This window comes from Pholcus phalangioides, unplaced genomic scaffold, assembly GCF_987345545.1.
Source record: "Pholcus phalangioides strain wild (caught in Gottingen) unplaced genomic scaffold, Ppha-v1.0 ptg000017l_1, whole genome shotgun sequence".
Lineage (NCBI taxonomy): Eukaryota > Metazoa > Arthropoda > Arachnida > Araneae > Pholcidae > Pholcus > Pholcus phalangioides.
In genome coordinates, this window is record NW_028301610.1 from 983,206 (window position 1) to 1,000,501 (window position 17,296).

General features: G+C 34.4%; 1 protein-coding gene across 1 annotated transcript in view; it reads left to right on the top strand.

Moving 5' to 3' along the window:
• Positions 1-14,938, top strand: part of LOC149072092 (guanine nucleotide-binding protein G(q) subunit alpha) — a 225,946-nt gene extending 211,008 nt beyond the window's left edge. The window contains exon 8 of the mRNA XM_089246123.1: positions 12,975-14,938. Coding sequence (XP_089102249.1) covers positions 12,975-13,057 — 83 coding nt within the window. The 3' untranslated portion in view covers positions 13,058-14,938. The remainder of the gene's footprint in view (positions 1-12,974) is intronic.
• The last annotated feature ends 2,358 nt before the right edge of the window (positions 14,939-17,296 follow it).

Sequence of the window (17,296 nt, forward strand, 5' to 3'; positions counted from 1 at the left end):
CACCATTATCCTGTTTGTGAGTGATGGAGGAGTTGAGAAAAATAATGATCATGTGAGTTAAAATAAAATATTTATTATATAATGTTTTATATAATATTTACTATATAATTTAAACTTAACAATTTAAGGATGGTTGTTATGTGTGTTCATTCTGCGGTGACTGCCAGCGGAAATATGTTTCTCGCCAAGCGAGATCAAATTTCGCCAAGTGTCAGCTGCTTGGCGGAATATACAAAAATACTATAGATACTGACATATATATAATAATACATAATTTTATGAGCATTCATATTTGTTATGGGCAGCTTTTTCTCGGTTGTGGCCTTGTATTTGAATATTTGTATACACTTCTACCAGGGTTGGCAAGGTTTTGGACAGTACGGTAAATACCGTGGCTTTTACCGTACTGTCCAAAACCCTCATGTCCTAATTTGTCCAAAACCTCCTATTTATAACTATAAGTGAAAAACTTCAAAACAGTATATGCAAAGGGTTGGAAACGAAGAGGAAACATGGGAAGAGTGTAAATTATTTTTCATTTTATTAATTTTTTGTCACTTTCTGAATGTTTTTTTTATTTGAAAACAATACAGGGTGTTTCAAAAAGTTAGACCAAATATTAGAGAGGTAGTAGAATACCCATTTCAGTACAAGAATATTAATTAAGAGCCATAATTTTTTGCTGTGAGGTCAGAAATTAAACTGGCTAGAGGTGTGCAACAAGCACCCATTTTCAGGGCTCCCACTCGTCCTACTTTTTACCAAATTCTATCAACAAAATTTATGTAATTGATTTTAATTGAGCAGGGAATCCTTGATATATTGCCAAATATTACAAATGTTGGAGATTACAATTAATGATTCTGCCAAAGCAGAAATTGTATCGCCTTAAAGGTTATTTGGGGATGGGGTGTATGTGGACCATTTGATTTATTAGTTTTTCATTTGCTTAGTTTGAGGGTTCAATAAGTACAGTAGCCATTAAAAACTTCTGCTGGTTGAAAAAAAAAAATTTTTGTATTTATTATTCTTCATGGTCTTGGACAGTAACTAGCATTCATCATTCAAAATTATGGTGCAAATAGGTGAAACAACAGTTTGCATTACAAAGCAGTTGTATACATAGGCCTATTCTAAGTTTGGTGATTCTGATGCTACCCAATAGCATTCAGTTGTCTTCTGTATTTTTAAGGCATGAATAGGCATAAACAATATTTACCAGAGTTGGCAAGATTTTGGATAGTATGGTAAAATATAAAATCGTATTGTCCAAAACCCTCCTGTCCAAAACTGTCCTAATCTGTCCAAAACCTCATATTTATAACTAAGTGAAAAACTTTGCAATTCGATGAAGAGGTAACTTCTATAATCAAATAATAAACTTTGTATTATATAAATTATAATATTAAAATTACATTAAATATAAAATTTTGAAATTCAAAACAGTATGTGCAAAGGGTTATATGACTGATATCAGGTTATCAAACAATTGAAACTGAACTGTCTTGAGGTTAGATATTAGATTTATGAAAACATGAAAGATACAAGAATGGGATAAAAAGTTGTTGCATGGAAATCAGAAAAAAACCTACAGAATGAAATTAAACTTACGTAATAATCTAGCACTAATAATCAAGCGCAGCTGCACCTTTTAACATTCGATATGACACATAACTAATTTAGCTGCCCTATCTGTGCCAAAATGATTTCTAAGATAACAAAATTTGAAAATATTCTTTCAATTGATGCATAACTTGGGCGACATGAAAATAAAAAGAACAATGTGTTAAAGACTGTCTTTTGATAAGCCTTCTTCCAGTGTTTTTCGTATTGAATGATAGAATTGTAATTGTATGAATTGTACAATTGTATTGTATTTATTTTATTTTCTGCTAGTATTTTTTGTAATATGTTAGTATCATGACAAAAAAACAAAAAATCCAAAAGGTTTCCACATAAAATTTTGAAACTTGGAGGTTTTAGACAGTTTCAGACACTTTTGGACAGTTTATCCCACGTGTCCTGTCCAAAACCAGTTTCGGACGTCCAAAACCCCAACCCTGACTTCTACTATTCATGCATGAGAAACTTCCCCTATTTTTGAGACCCAATTTTTAGCAAAAAAGAGTTGCTTATGTACATTAAAATACAGTATATTGTGGTCATGGCCAATCCTATAAATTTAGCCACCCTTTGGATACGACTGTCTCAAAAGTATTATCTTTCTTCACATCTTACACTAATATAGTGGTTGCCAAAGTGTGAGTTGTGACCCTTGGGGAGGAGTGAATCACACTGATGGTTTAAAGCAGTAATTTTCAAACTAGCTACCAGTAGCTCCCTTGCTGCGACAATGTTTATCTGTGGCCCCCCCAAAATCTAAAAGAGAATCAATTCAAAGCACTAAACAGGCAATCATAAATGTCTACAGCTCACTGCGATGTCCTTGACAAAGGTTGGCGACACCCCTAGGAGTCGTGTTGCACTCTTTGAGAAACATTGGTCTAATCCCATAGAAAAGATAGACAATAAATAACCTGAAAATTTAAGGTGTTCTTTGTCAGAAAGAAACACTAATATATACATGTTTCTGGCAATATTTTGGGCTGTTAAATTACAATAGGCAGAGTTGACAACTGCTGTCCTTAGTTTCTACTGTTGAACTAACTGAACTTAAACTTGTTGAACTTTCCACAGAGTTGTAGTTACCGAAAGTACTATGGAAAAACTTTTTTTTAAGTTTCTGTCGGCTATTTTTTTCCTTTTTGCAGGAGAAAAATCCTGCTTTTTACCTTAAGAATAAAAAAAAACAATGGTGTCACAATATCTGTTTTGAGTTGATGATGGAGAGGGAAGAAAGATTTCCAGTTGACTTTGATTCATGGCTTCTTGTTAGCTGCTGTTTTTGTCTTCATTGTACCATAGGCTTGATGGGTGTAAGGGTATATAGTCTGGTGGCTCCTGAAGTCGTCTTCTAGTGGAATGAGTGTTTTCCAGGAACACTTTACACTCCATAATGGTCTACATGAAAGTACTCCAATTGTTGTTCATGTTTTGTTGTTATAACAGTATTCCTTAAAACAGGATTCGACTGTATATCTTCACAAGGGATATGTATATATCACTGTATTCTCTCAAGAGCAACTGATAGAGCACTAAGGGGAAGGGGGGCTGTTGTTGGAGAATACCATACTATTTTGGCATCAGCATCAGTAGTGTTGAGGAGGCCAAGACAGTAAAGGGTACTTCTAAAAGCTCTCCTGACACCAAAAATGGTTTGTCCCCATTAAAGGGAAAGTTGCCACCTCACTTAATTTGACTTTTATGTTTGGTTCCATATGTATCACTTTTTAAAAAGAAGTTCATCTTATGAATCCTCTACTGGTGAGGCTGCTATAAAGAAAAGGAAATGTCAGAACTTCAGAGAGGAATATCATAGGGTATGGCCACGGCTAGTTAAAATGCCATCAAAAGAAAGTAATGTGCACTGTGTGTAATATTGAATTCTCTATAGCTCATGGTGGACATGATGACTGTAGGCATCATGGGGGCTTGCAGAAGATATTTGTAATTGAACAATGTCAGAACAAGTTTCCAAAATGTTTCCTCATATTTTCTAAAATATGAGGATTATAAAGTTTTAAAATATGAATACTATTTTACAAGATTAATAAACTTTTCAACAAAATATATCAGACTTTTGAAAAGTCAGAACATGAAATACTTGCTGGATTTACTATTTCAGCATTGAACAAAACGTCTAAATTAGGAGGGAAAGTTTTATAAATATAATCCAAAATTGAAACAAAATATTTTCTTACATTCAAAAAGAAAATGCTTTATCTTTATCTGGCAAGAAACTAGGTTTGAAGTTGGGCTGCCAATGACAATCTTAAGATTGTTTTTTTTTTTTTGTATTTGTTTTCAGGATTATGGTAATCCACAAGTAGTGAGGAGTTTTTCTCCTTTACAAATTTGCTTTTCCAAATTTCGAGAACAGCTCTTTAAAAAAATCTGTAATCATTTGTCGTAAAACATGTATCCAAGGATAATAGTGTTACTGTGAAATAGAGAAAAACTTTTCCTATACAGGTATGATATTTTTCAAGAACAAACAGAATACCTTATTCAGATCTGATAAAAAAAATTCAAAGGCATGTTCTTTCTGATTTCTTTTGGAAGTATCAACTTTCTGTTCATTTTGTTTTGATTTCGTACTTGTTCGCTCCTTCCCCATGGAAATTTTACTCAAGGGTGCTTTGGGTACTTCGAGAATTTTTTCGAAATTCAAACCTATATTTCTGGTTTCAGTTGTTCCTGATAATTTTTGAAAGTCTATATGAATCCAAGTTTGTGTCTGTTGTTCTTTTCTTGCATGTATTTGAAATTTCTTCAGGAAGAAAACTTAACTGTGGGTCCCTTTATTCAATCATTCTATTTTAAACATCGACCCATGGTTAAGCACCTGGTTTCGACATGCTTGAAGATTTTTCTCATTTCTGTTCCATGCAGTTCCTGAAACTGCTCAAACTTACTCACTCTCTGCACTTTTAAATAGTAACACACAAACATCAATTAAAATTTCATCTAAGTTTATGGGCAAAGAGGCCATTCCTTGCTCAGCAGCGAGATGGCTCACACACGCAATTACAAGAATTTCACTGTGATTGTCAGTTAAAACTGATGCGACACCTTTGTGACACCCAGTAATCACATTTGCATTGTCACAGCCAAGGGTAATACAATTTTTTATTGGAATTCCCCTAGACATCAAACTGCCAAAAACAAGATTACTTATTTTTCTGCCTGTTGCATCACTGTTCAAAACAGGAGCACACTATAAATCGTTTTGAATTTGCAAAGTTTCATCATCAAAATACGTAACAAAAGCAGGATATAGTTTGTCACCATTATTGCTACCATCAGTAGCAATAGCAAACGGTTTCCTAACGTAAAACCGCTATTAATGAAGATTCTTCAGAAATAACAGGAATTATGGCTGTTGCTTTTGCGCAAGCACATCCATACATTTTTTTTGAGTTTCAAAGTCTGGAAACATTTTCTTCTGTAATAGTCCCACACGATCGGTGCAACAGACCGGCAAATTGTGTTCAATCAGAAACAACGTGAACAAACATTCTGCACGAATGACCCAAAAATCATCAGAAGATGAAGGGGGAAAGCATCAATTTTTAAAGAACACTGATCCTTTTTGACACTTGCTTGATGTTTTTTGATTTAACATGGGCGGTGATGTCATTTTTTTCCACCATGACTGTATATGTTAATACAACAATCTGTACAAAAAGCAAAAGTCGCCCCTTTTAAATTCATCAAAATAAGTATCAGTGTATTCATGTTTTGTTACCACACGTACGTGACTTCAACAACAGAAGATTTGATCACATACTTGTCACTATAATTGAAGTCCCTGCACGATAAGACAAACAGCTTTTCTTGTTGCCATCGGAGGGTTCATACTGTAAAACTTCCTTTAAAAAAAGAAATTCTCCACTTACAATTTTTGTGACGTCATTTCAAAAGGGGAAAATAGAGGCAAAAGACTCTTTTTTTTCCCCTGCAAGAAATTCCTTAGGGGTTTTTTCAAAAGCAAGGATTCTTTTTAAATGAAGTAAGGAATTTTTAAGGGTAATTAGGGATTTTTTTGGCAATTTTTGTAAAAGATCTAGAGATTCAAAAACTTTTCGGGAGGTTGGGAGATGAAGCTGAAATTTTTTAGTAGACTTGGCAGCTATGTCATTTTTTTTGAGACAGCAAAGCTACTTTGGCATTTAATTACATCTTAAGGAATTAAAGGCTTTTGAATTCCTAAAATGTAAATGTTTCTGTTCTTGAAAGAACACATCTTCTATCGTGGTTTGCTTTATTCCTGTTCACTAAATTTACTGTTCAAAGGAACACTTTTGAAGGAGAGAAATGATGTCACTCTCCGCTGTTCATACAAAGTACGAAAGCCTGGATAACATCTTGATCTCCGCTTGGTTATCCAGTCTTTCGTACTTCGTATGAACAGCGGAGAGTGACATCGTTTCTCTCTACATGTCTGGGGGCTAACATCATAAGAGCTATTAGCTCAGCTAGGAGGCTGTCCATGTGCAGTCCCGTTCAGCATTCATACATATGCTCTAAGGAATGAACATGTCTGTCCTCTGTAGTTCAATGGTTGGAACACTTGCCCGAACAGTGAGAGATTGGTGGTTCGATTCCCCACAGACAAATGTGAATGTGAAGATGTTGTTCGGAAAGAACAACATCTCTATCTCCGCTTGGTTATCCAGGCTTTCGTACTTTGCACTTTTGAAGGAGTTCAAAATCATCAGAGGAGGAGTTTTCACCATTGTACGCTATTTGATTCATTTAGTGTTTTTATGGATCTTGATATGCTTTTTACTGCATTACATTCGCTGGAACACTGTCATACAAAGAAAAGCATCTTCATTTCACATGATAGGAAGATGCTTTCGTACCTATGGCAGGCAGGGGTTTTAGCCAGGGGAGTGAGAGGATTGTTATTATTTTTTGTCTCTTCACGCTATAAATACACTAGAGTGGCTGGGGGAGGGGCAGCCAAAAATCCCAGCCTGGGGGGGCCTTGCTGCAGGATGTGAGGCATCATTATTCTACTACGTAGCTTTTGAATGAGTGAATAATAATATATTCACAACTACTGTGCTGATACCCTCTTTGTTTTTCTTTTTTAAAATTGTTGGTTTATTCTTTAACTGATGAGCCTATCAAAATGATTGAAAATACACTTGTGTGTAAAATTTGTGTCTATTTTGGCAAAAGGAACTAAACCAACGGTACTAATAATGCCACACCACAGAAGAAGTATGCACATATTCAGTGTCGAATATGTAAGCGTAAGCGTGCGTGGAGCTGTGACCACGGAGGGGATGACAAGGGCACAAGGTGTTTTCCACGATTTGTTTGCTCGTACTCCTCTGCGACATTCACTATGTTTCTTGCTAGAGTTTGGTAAATTTTATATGCTATCAGGTAAAATGAGTAGCCACAAACAAATGTATGGATGACGGAATGAGATAGAGAATTGTTGGTAGGTTGCAGGCAAGGCAATCCCAAGTACAGGTGGCTACAGAGCTCGACGTAAAACCCAGTGTAGTCTGCAATTTGTGGAAACAGTTTGAGGACCTGGATCCATATTAAGAAGACCTGGACAAGGTAGTCAAAGAGCCACGATGACCAATGAGGATCGTTATTTTGCACTTTCACCGCGTCGCCACAGGACTGCCACAGCATCACAGCTGTCATGTGAGCTGCATGCTGCCACTGGAACTCGAGTTTCATGGCTTACTGTTGCCCGAAGGCTTCATGAGAGAAGGCTTTTATGCCAGAAGACCTGCTGTTTGCGTCCCACTCACTGCAGCACATGAGAGCACATTGAGCATGGCCTGGGCAGGCATCGCATCATGTTGGATGGGCGCACACCCCTTCATGTGTTTAACAGAGTGTCTAACTGCTAGGAGGTATAGAGAGATCTTAGAGTCCTATGTTGAACTTTTCAGGGGTGCAGTTGGCCCTTGGTTCCTGTTCATGGATGACAATGCTCGCCTGCATCGGGCTCACCTGGTCAACAATTATGTGAAAAGTGAGAATATTCGGTGTTTGGATTGACCAACATGGTACAGTATCAGCCTTGGATCAGGCTTTAGTGGAGCACTGTGCTCTTCACGGATGAGTCGAAATTGTCTGGCACTGATTCTTGATATGCCTTCATCTGAAGAGAGCCTGGGACCCGATACTATCACTCCCACACAGGGTTGTTTAGCTTAAACCAAGTTGGTTTTAACCAAGTGGTATTTTTTTAAAAAACCAGTCTAGTTTTTTCAAAAAAATTACATAAAAGTGGCAATAAATATAATTCCCCCCCCTGAAAAATATCATAATGATTAATTATTAGTGAAAATGTTTCATTCCTACCTTATTTTCTATTGGGGTACATACATTCTGATGGTATATCTTTAAATGGTGTAAGATGATAGAAGTGGTTTTTTCAAAAAAATCTTGTAACTGGCCTGAATATAATTTTTTTTTCATATTAAATATCTTAGTTGCTGAAAATTATATACAGTATCAAAATTTTTCATTCTTACTGCATTTTCTAACTTTCCACTACATTCTGATGCTCTTTCTTAAGCAAATTCATGAATAAGGATTGCATCACACATATGTGGTACAGGCTGTTGATTTATGAAAAATCATTGTTAACACACATCTTTATTATAGGGTTAGTAAGGGGGATTATCAAACACAAAATAATTCCTTTAGTTAAGCTATAAAATAATTAAATAGCAAAAGTTAGTTTTTATTAAAATGTAAGAAATATTTATAGATTAATTATTATGAGAATTGTTTTAATTATGTTAATAAACATTTTATTTTAATTAATTATTAGAAGTTTGATTTTTCAGAAATTTTATTTTTAATGCAAATGCTATTAAAACCAAAAAACCCGGCTTTTTTAGCCCCCTGATTGCTAAGAGGTATAGAGAGATCTTAGATCGCTATGTTTGACTTTTAAGGGGTGCGGTTGGTCCTTGGTTCCTGTTCATGGGCGACAACGCTCATCCTCAACGGGCTCACCTGGTCAACGATTATCTGGAAAGTGAGAATATTCTGCGTTTCGATTGGCCAGCCAGATCTGTCCTAAACCCTATGGGGCACATGTTTGGGATGCTCTTAGGAGGGCAATCGTATCTCGCCATCCCCCTCCGAGAACCATCCTAGAGCTGAAAGCTGCATTGCTGCAGGAGTGGGACAGATTGCCTCAGGGACTCCTCATGCCAAACATGTTTACCATTTATTCAGTAAATGGTGGAAAATCTATTTTAATAAAATGCGCTGAAATTTTTGTTAATTTTGAAATGATATCAGATCTTGTATTTGAAAAAGCAGCGGTAAATTCAAAATTTATTTGCATTGACATAGATGTCTTCAGTTATGAACAGCTATTCATCATTGTTACTTAATCACAGAGAACCTCAATTGTAACAGTATTGAGTTCATCTCATTGAAGGTTAGAGGTGAATAGTTAAATAACTCTCACTATTTACAGTTGGTAAGCAAAGAAATTCTGGTTCTTGAATACCATGCACAGAGAAGTTGAAATCACAGAGAAAAGACATTTCTGTTAGAAATTAAAAGAAATTTGGTTACTCTCTACTAATGAGTACAATTGATTTTTTGCGATGAAATGAATTCTTTCAATGCATGATGCGATCAACATTGAAAAGCTGCTCATGTATGCATTCATGCATGCAATCTCTTCCCAAATTTCTTGGTGGTGTTGGTATACTTCATTCTTCATACTCTATTCTTTGTCAGTGGACAGTCTAGTGACAATGAAGCATCAAATTACAAGAGCTGGAAGAATTGCAATGAAAACCTCTATTGAGATAGCAAAACAAATGATTAGTTATCCTATAACAAGTCATTTTGTCCCAAATTAGAAAAAAATGATGAATAAAACAAGAAGTTTATCACAAAAAATAAATATATTTAATAAAGTATATAAGTATAAGAGTAAATAAATATTTCAGAGAACTGGATATATGCAATTTTAAAAAATTAGTGAAAAAAAATATTTTGAGTATTTCTTATTGCAGTCTAAATGGCAGCTATCTGTCGTTCTAAATTTCTGTCATTCTAACGTAAAATATATACAGTGGCGGCTGTGGGTGCTCAAGCACTCACAGGTTCAAAACATGTTCAGATTCCCCTGAGATCTTTTGGTTACTCACATGCTTCCACACTCTCTAGGACCTAGATAATGTATGTGCAAGGTAATGACCAAGAGAGCAAGAAACCCCATCAGTGAGTGATCAAAAGATTGACTTAGAGAATGTGTGTACCTAATTCACTCTTTTTATCACTCACTGACCTGATGTCTCATCCTCTGCGTCACTCTTCCAAAAATTCAGTGACCTGGCCCCTCACTCTCTTTCAATCATTCATTGACCAGGGACCTAGCTGTCTTTAGGTCATTGACTGACTTGACCTCTGACCCTCTGTTACTTTTTCAATCAATGACTAACCTAGCTACTCACTATTTAGATCTTTTGGCCACTTGCATGATTTCACAATTTATTGGTCATTCACATACTTCACACATGCTAGGTCACTCTTTTGGTAACTTACTGATGTTTTTTCTTGCTCTCTAGGTCATTCCCATGCACATACATTCTCCAATGCCTTTTGATCACTTATTGACCCAACTTCTCACTCTCTGTATCACTCAGTCCTGGCACTTCACTCTTTTTTGGTCACTCACTGACTTGACCTTTCACTCTTTAGGCCAGTGGCATCGGAATTGGGTGCTCGAGCACCCACACACACAGAACTTCATAGAATGGATTCAAGCACCTCCAGAGTTGATTCAGAAATCAAAATTTCCAACATGAAACTCAAGACAAGCACCCACAGGATTTAAACACTTCAGTGCCCTTGTAAATATATGTGTATAAAGCATAGCTGCCAAGTCTCCCGAATTTTTCGGGAATCTCCCGAATTTTATCTTCATCGCTCGATCTCCCGAAAAGTACTTAAATCTCCCGAATTTTTACGAAAATCACAAAAATCCCTAATTGTCCCTAAAAATTCCCTACTTCATTAAAAAAATCTCCGCTTATGAAAACAATCCCTAAGGAATTTCTTGTGGGGCATGAAGCCTCTTTTTTTCCCTTTCGAAATGACGTCACACGTCGTAAATGGGGAAATTCCCTTTTTAAGGAAGTTTTACAAACCCTCTGATGGTAACAAGAAAGTTGTCTTATCGTGCAGGGAAATGGCTTAGCAGCCAATAGTCCTGGATAATAATTGAAGATTATGGTGATGCACATGTGGTCAAAATTTCTTTTGTTGAAGTTACGTACGTGCGATATAACAAAGCGTGAATAATGATAAGCAAAAACATATTTAATCAATTTTAAAGACACTTATTCCGATGAATTTCCTTTCATCAAACGTTCCAGAAGAGGGCTGACTTTTCCTTTTTGTACAAGTTGTGTTACGGACATAAACATCGGTCATGGAAAGACTGTCATCATCAGTCGTGAAGTGAAAAAAAACCATCAAGCAAGTGTCACAAAAAGTCAGTGTTCTTCAAAAATTGACGGTGTTTTCCTTCATCTTCCGATGATTTTGGGGTCATTCGCGCAGAATGTTTGTTCACAGCGTTTCTGATTGAACACAATATTTATTTTTACATCATTGAAGTTTTGGCCTCCGATTTCACTTGTTTTTTGCGTAGGAATTTTATTCCCCAGGGTTTAACTTCCATGTGTGTAAAATCCCTATTTTAATTTGACTTCAGTTTTTGAGTAGGGATTTTATTCCCTACGCTTTAACTTTTATGTTTGGAAAATCCCTATTTTATTTGGAAAAATCCCTATTGTATTTATTAAGGAGTGGTTTTAGCATAAAATACGGGTGTGCGCGAAAATCTCCCGAATTTTCATTTTCAAAAGTTGGCAGCTATGGTATAAAGTTATAATTTCATGTCTGTTATGGAATGAAATGTATCAATTAAATTTTTTTCACCAGTAAAACAAAGAGACTGAGTCTATTAAAGGTGGCCTTGATTCATGTATAAATGATCACACATTAATCAAAATTTCTTAATATATATGCTGTTTGTTTACAATGTTTTGCAAAAAAATAATTATAATAAACACCAAAGCACCATGAAGAAAAATACTTTTTATTGAAATTAAATACGTGTAAAGCCCATACACAGTGAATTTAATGATTGAAAATTCAAGGCCATCGAACCCATCAGTGTCTAGAAATTGCCCATGGAATCTTCAGATCAGTAATTGGTTAAACTTCTCTTGGCAGGGATGCATGCTTGTATACTTCATCATGCTACTATGTGAGGAGTGATAAATATTCCTAATCTCATCCTACAATACATTCTGCCAGGCATCTCTCAATTGTTGCTCCAGATCTGTGACATTTGGAGTGCCCAACTCTAGTCCCCTACTGTGCCCTATAACTTGTTCAGTTGGTAAAAGGTCTAGTGATCTCACTGGCCAAGGAAGAGTATCAACAGCACGGAGGTAGTCCAGAGATATGTGAAACATATTAGGCTGCTCATTATCAAGTTGGAAAATGGTTCTTGCCCTCCTTGAAAAAATAGTTTCATTTTTTCAAGTCTTTCAAAATCTTTGAAAACTTGTTGCAATTATTGAAAGAAATTATAACTTTTAAGTGCTTGAAAGATTTTTTTTTTGTGAATTTCTTTCAATTTTTGTTCCCTCCTCCCCCCTTCCTAAACTAAGTTCCACTGAGACAAAAACGAACAGGGCAACATTGATGAGTTATAGGACAATGTTCAAAACAGGGCACACATATCTGATTTGTTTCTTTTCGTAAAGAGAGGTGTTGCCAATAATCTGGGAGCAAAACACTGCATTTAAGATACTGCTTTGAAATATTCCAAACTATTGAACTAATGAATGTCAGTTGCATATATGAGTATGTGTTTTCTGATTTTTTTTTTTTATTAATTTCAATACTGTTTCAAACATTGAATGACTTCTGCTTAGGTGTCATTTGTATGATAAACTACAATTCCTTTTTTTTATTATAAAAAAAGGTATAAATTAAACCAGGCAACGTTTCTCATTTTTGTGATAATTCCTTTTTTGAAAGCAAAACTTTTAGAACTGGATATTTTCTACAAGTTAAAAAATGAGAACTAATATAACTGCTTTAAAAAATATATATCTTTAATAAATTAGCATTTCAAACTTGAAATTAAAAATGAATAAATTTTGAATATTAAAAAAGTCTCATTATAATTTGGTTTTTCCTGCATGTGAAATGTGATAGATTTTTTTAGGTCAATTTTTTTTTTTTTGCAAAAGAAGTGTATTTTATCATTGATTGAGTTTATATGGAATTATGTTTGTTTATTTTTATTTATTTTTCAGATACTGAAAATATCAGATTTGTGTTTGCAGCTGTGAAAGACACAATACTACAACTGAACCTAAAAGAATATAATTTGGTGTAATGTGATTTTTTATATTTTTGCAAGTGAGACTTTTTTCCTTCACCATATACCTTGCTGCTGTTTAAGCAGCCATTTTGAAAACAATGATATTCATTCATTGGATAATGAGCACGAGAAGGTGAAGCCTCTGGTCATCCCCTGTTTCTGTTTTTTTTTTCATTTGAAAGAATGCCACAATGCAGTGAGGTGTTCTGTGAAGTATGAGTAAAAGTGTGTTATATACACAAATGTCTGGCCTTTCATCTAGAGTTTTCTTCTGTTTATTTTCCTTGTGATTTTCAGTCTGAGAAAATAAAATCAAATGTAGTGTACAAATATTTATATTTAATTATCAATGTATTATCTCAAGCTTGTTCTCATTCCAAGGCCCTTGTGTTGAGTATGTAATTTACTCATTTTTACTTTGAGAAATTATTTTTCATGTACATGTATGAAAAAATAATTTTTAGTGTGTGCCAAATTCTGAGTTTGGTTTCAAGTAGAATTCAACTTGGAGCCTTTATTTGTACCCTATATGTGCTTCATTTTACGATGGCATATTTGTGCCCCACCCTGCTGAACAAAAGAAAGGGCATTGTGGATAAGATTTGAAAACCTGTAACTTTTATGAAAAGGAAAGAAAACTCACAATTTGTGCTATTAGATGCAGCAGAAATGTTTAGGAACAGTTAATAAAAATGCTCATTTCAAATGTAATTTGTGATTTTCTGTCTCAGATTCAGAGCCTCAACTGTTTGCTGTGAATGACATTTTGTACATGCCTTTCATTTCAGCCCAGCATTATTACTAGTCACTATACTGTATATAAATTTGATTGTAGTATTGCTTCATGGTATTATTTTGTTCATGCCAGTTGTGAATCAAAGTTCCAAAAATTGAGCAATTGTGTCAATGGCAATACTGAAAATTTCAAAGTGATGTATTTGTCAATATGTATATGCATTCTGATAGTTTTGTTTTTTGTTTGTTAAATATCAAAATGTGGTTGAATATTTGAAGATATTGTTTTTGCTGTAACTGAATCAATCTGTACTTAAAACTTCACTTCATGTAATGGTGCTTGGTGAGTTCTATAAGATTGTGTTTCATTTTGATTTTTTTGTAAAATGATCATCTATGCATTGCTGCACAAGCACAATACTGTATTCAGAAGGGCTTTATCCTTCCAGTGTATGTGTGTTCATGAGCGTGTGTATATGCATGTTTCTTTTCAGTGAAATATGTAGTCCTGCTTTTTTCCATTAGATAGATTTAGTGTTGTTATGGGGATGTTTTCTTTCTCACTTGTTGTTTGTGTAATATAAAGGAGATGTGCAGCTTTTAAGTGTCTGTCTGTTGTAAAAGCTGTTGAACCTATGCGAAAGAAATGTGGTACTCTTGTATTCCTTAAAGTGTGTGATTGTTGAAATTTAAAAGAAAAGATAAAAACTTATTATATAGTGAACCAAACATTGTGTTTGCACAAGCCTGCAATGTTCTTTTGCATCATAGTGTATTTTCAGTCTGAGATCCACTGCAATATGCATTTCATAAGCGAATTTCATTTATTTTCTCCTTCGTTTTCCTTTATATTCTTACAAGACTTTATGTATAGAGACCATGGTGCTAAGCAGAACTTGGCTATGTTTATTCATATATTTGGGGGGGGGGGGAGACAAAGCCTATCACTTTCCTGCAAACAAATAATGCTGTTAGTGATCTCTATACCACCTTTATCCTGTCAATCATTTGTATTCATAAAAGCATATTTCTTAGCACAATTTCATTTCTTTGTAAGGTGGTGATTCGAAAAAGTTTGTGATTAATGGTGTCAATTTTTATTGTGTAATATACTTGATTAATTGATTTTTAAAAAAAATAAAATATGTTTATTTGCCTATACATCAACATCTGAGCCAGATTAGGTAAGAATCATTTCCTTTTGTGAAGAATTAGTATCACTTTCTTGAAATTTTCTCTTGCACTTTTCAGCAGTGATATTTATCATGTTTTTATTTGACAATATGTGTAACTCACTCATGTATAGTTATGTTTTGGGGGGGAGGGTAAATTAATATTGCGAAATATAGTTCAACATGGCTCATAGTCAACAATTTCTGGAAAGATAGTATAAATACTTTTTACATTCTAACAAGCAAAATTTAAAATTTCAAGATGTGTTTTATGATTGAAAGAAAACAAAAGTATATCACTTGTAGTTTGAATATCTGAGCACACACACACATAAATGAGATTACATTAAAGTTATTATAAAAATTAAAAAAAATCTATTTCTATTGCCATCATAAAATCATAAATTGATGAAATACTAGAGAAGAAACTTTTCACACACTTAATTGCAGCATGTAGCTGGCTAATTAGTGCAACAACCTGAATTTGTATTTATATCTGAGGTGGAGACATTTGGGCTGTTTAAAATTGAGCTAAATTGTAGGTTCAGGCTTATTGATCTTTGTGCGCACAAAATGACACTGGACTGAGCAAATGACTGTATACTTGTGTGTATGAAAGCTATGTAGTGTGAAATTAAACCTGAATTTACAGGATGTTTTCCTGGGCTCCAAAAGAGATGACATTTGGAAATCAAACACTTCAGACGATGCCTACACAATTTCTTGATTTTAAAAAAAGTGCAAACTCTGCAAAATAAAACTGGAAAAAATCCATAAAACTCTGGAAAAATTATTTTTCCTCAAACTGAGCAGAATTCAAACTTTTATTTCAATCCAGCAAGTTGTGTACAAATTTTAAGAAGTGAATTTGTCTATTTTTGCTGAAATGTTGCTATATCCAATATTTGTGAATCTGACAATTCAGTATAAGCAATTTTTAAACATTGTGAGTGAGTGTTGTGTCATATTTCCCAGTGCGGGGGGGGGGGGGGGGCTTAGCTGCATTTTTCTTCCTTTCTCTAAAACAGACACGTTTCTGTTGCAAACTACCTGTTTTTGGCTTTTCCTGTGTTAGGTTCCCAGTTTATGACATAACACAATAGTAGACAACCCACTATAAAGGAAAGAGGCCAGCAGGTGGCCATACAGCAAATGTTCAACAGAAAGTGGAATACATATATCAGATAATAAAGATCTGTTTTTTTATATGCATATAAGAAATTTGAGAATTGTAGAATATCATTTATATATATTTTTTGCTTATTTGTTATTTCTATTTAAGAGATGACAAACCCCTGAATTTTTATAAAATCTTGATTCTTCTCATTTGATTGACAAATGAGAAATGATTAAATGATTGACATTAGAAAATGTATTAGAGAGAAAAAAAATATCAGGAGGGGGTAATATATATATGTATAATACGGAATAGGGGTTTAAAACAAAGAAAAGAACTAAAATAGAACAAAAACTAGATTTATGAGCCTTATGACCCAAAAAAAAACAATGTTTCAACATGTCTGCTAGTGGGGAATTGAGATCCAAGTCAGAAAACATCTGACTGGGATTTAAAACTTTTCTTGAGCTGCAGAAAGTTGTTGCCATGTGCATGTTTATAATCTTTTGCCATATCTTCAAAAATAGGAGAAAAGAAATGATGTTCAAATTAGATCTTTCCTTTTTATAGAAAAGGAAGTTCACGGACAATATACATATGGTATAGAGCATTTCTCTTCTCTGGTTTTATATACTGTATATGTACAGGGTGCATTTCAAATGGGGGTGCAACATTTTACTGGCAAACAGTTGATCCTAGAGGTACACTTTCAATTAGAATAAGTTTCCAAATAACTTAGTACTCAGATATGCCATTCATGTTTCAAGGGGTTGTATAGTTATTAAAAATAAAAAAATTACTTTTTATACATTCCCTGTGCCCAAAAGCCCAATTAAAAAGTTGTTCCCTGTCTCTACTGATGCCACAAAAAAAAAAATCCATGTTTCTAAGTGCAATATGCACAGAGATATTCGAAAAACAGGAAAGTTGGGGAAAAAACAGCTGTTAATGGCTGTATTCTGGAACCCATTTCAGTTTCAACACAAAATTGGTATTCTGAAAACAGTACCGAGTGCATATCAAGTTGGCGAGTAATTTCCATATAATATCTTGGCACAAGTAGACTCTCTGCTGATTGTATGAAAGATGAATAGGGTTTTTGGTCTTCTAAAATGAAGTAGGAAAGTCAACTGCATTAATCTTGTGTTTACCTTTCAGCAATTTTTGTTTTCTATAAGCATGATAATAATATGGTTAACCTCCAACCCTTTATTAATGGAAATTCTATTT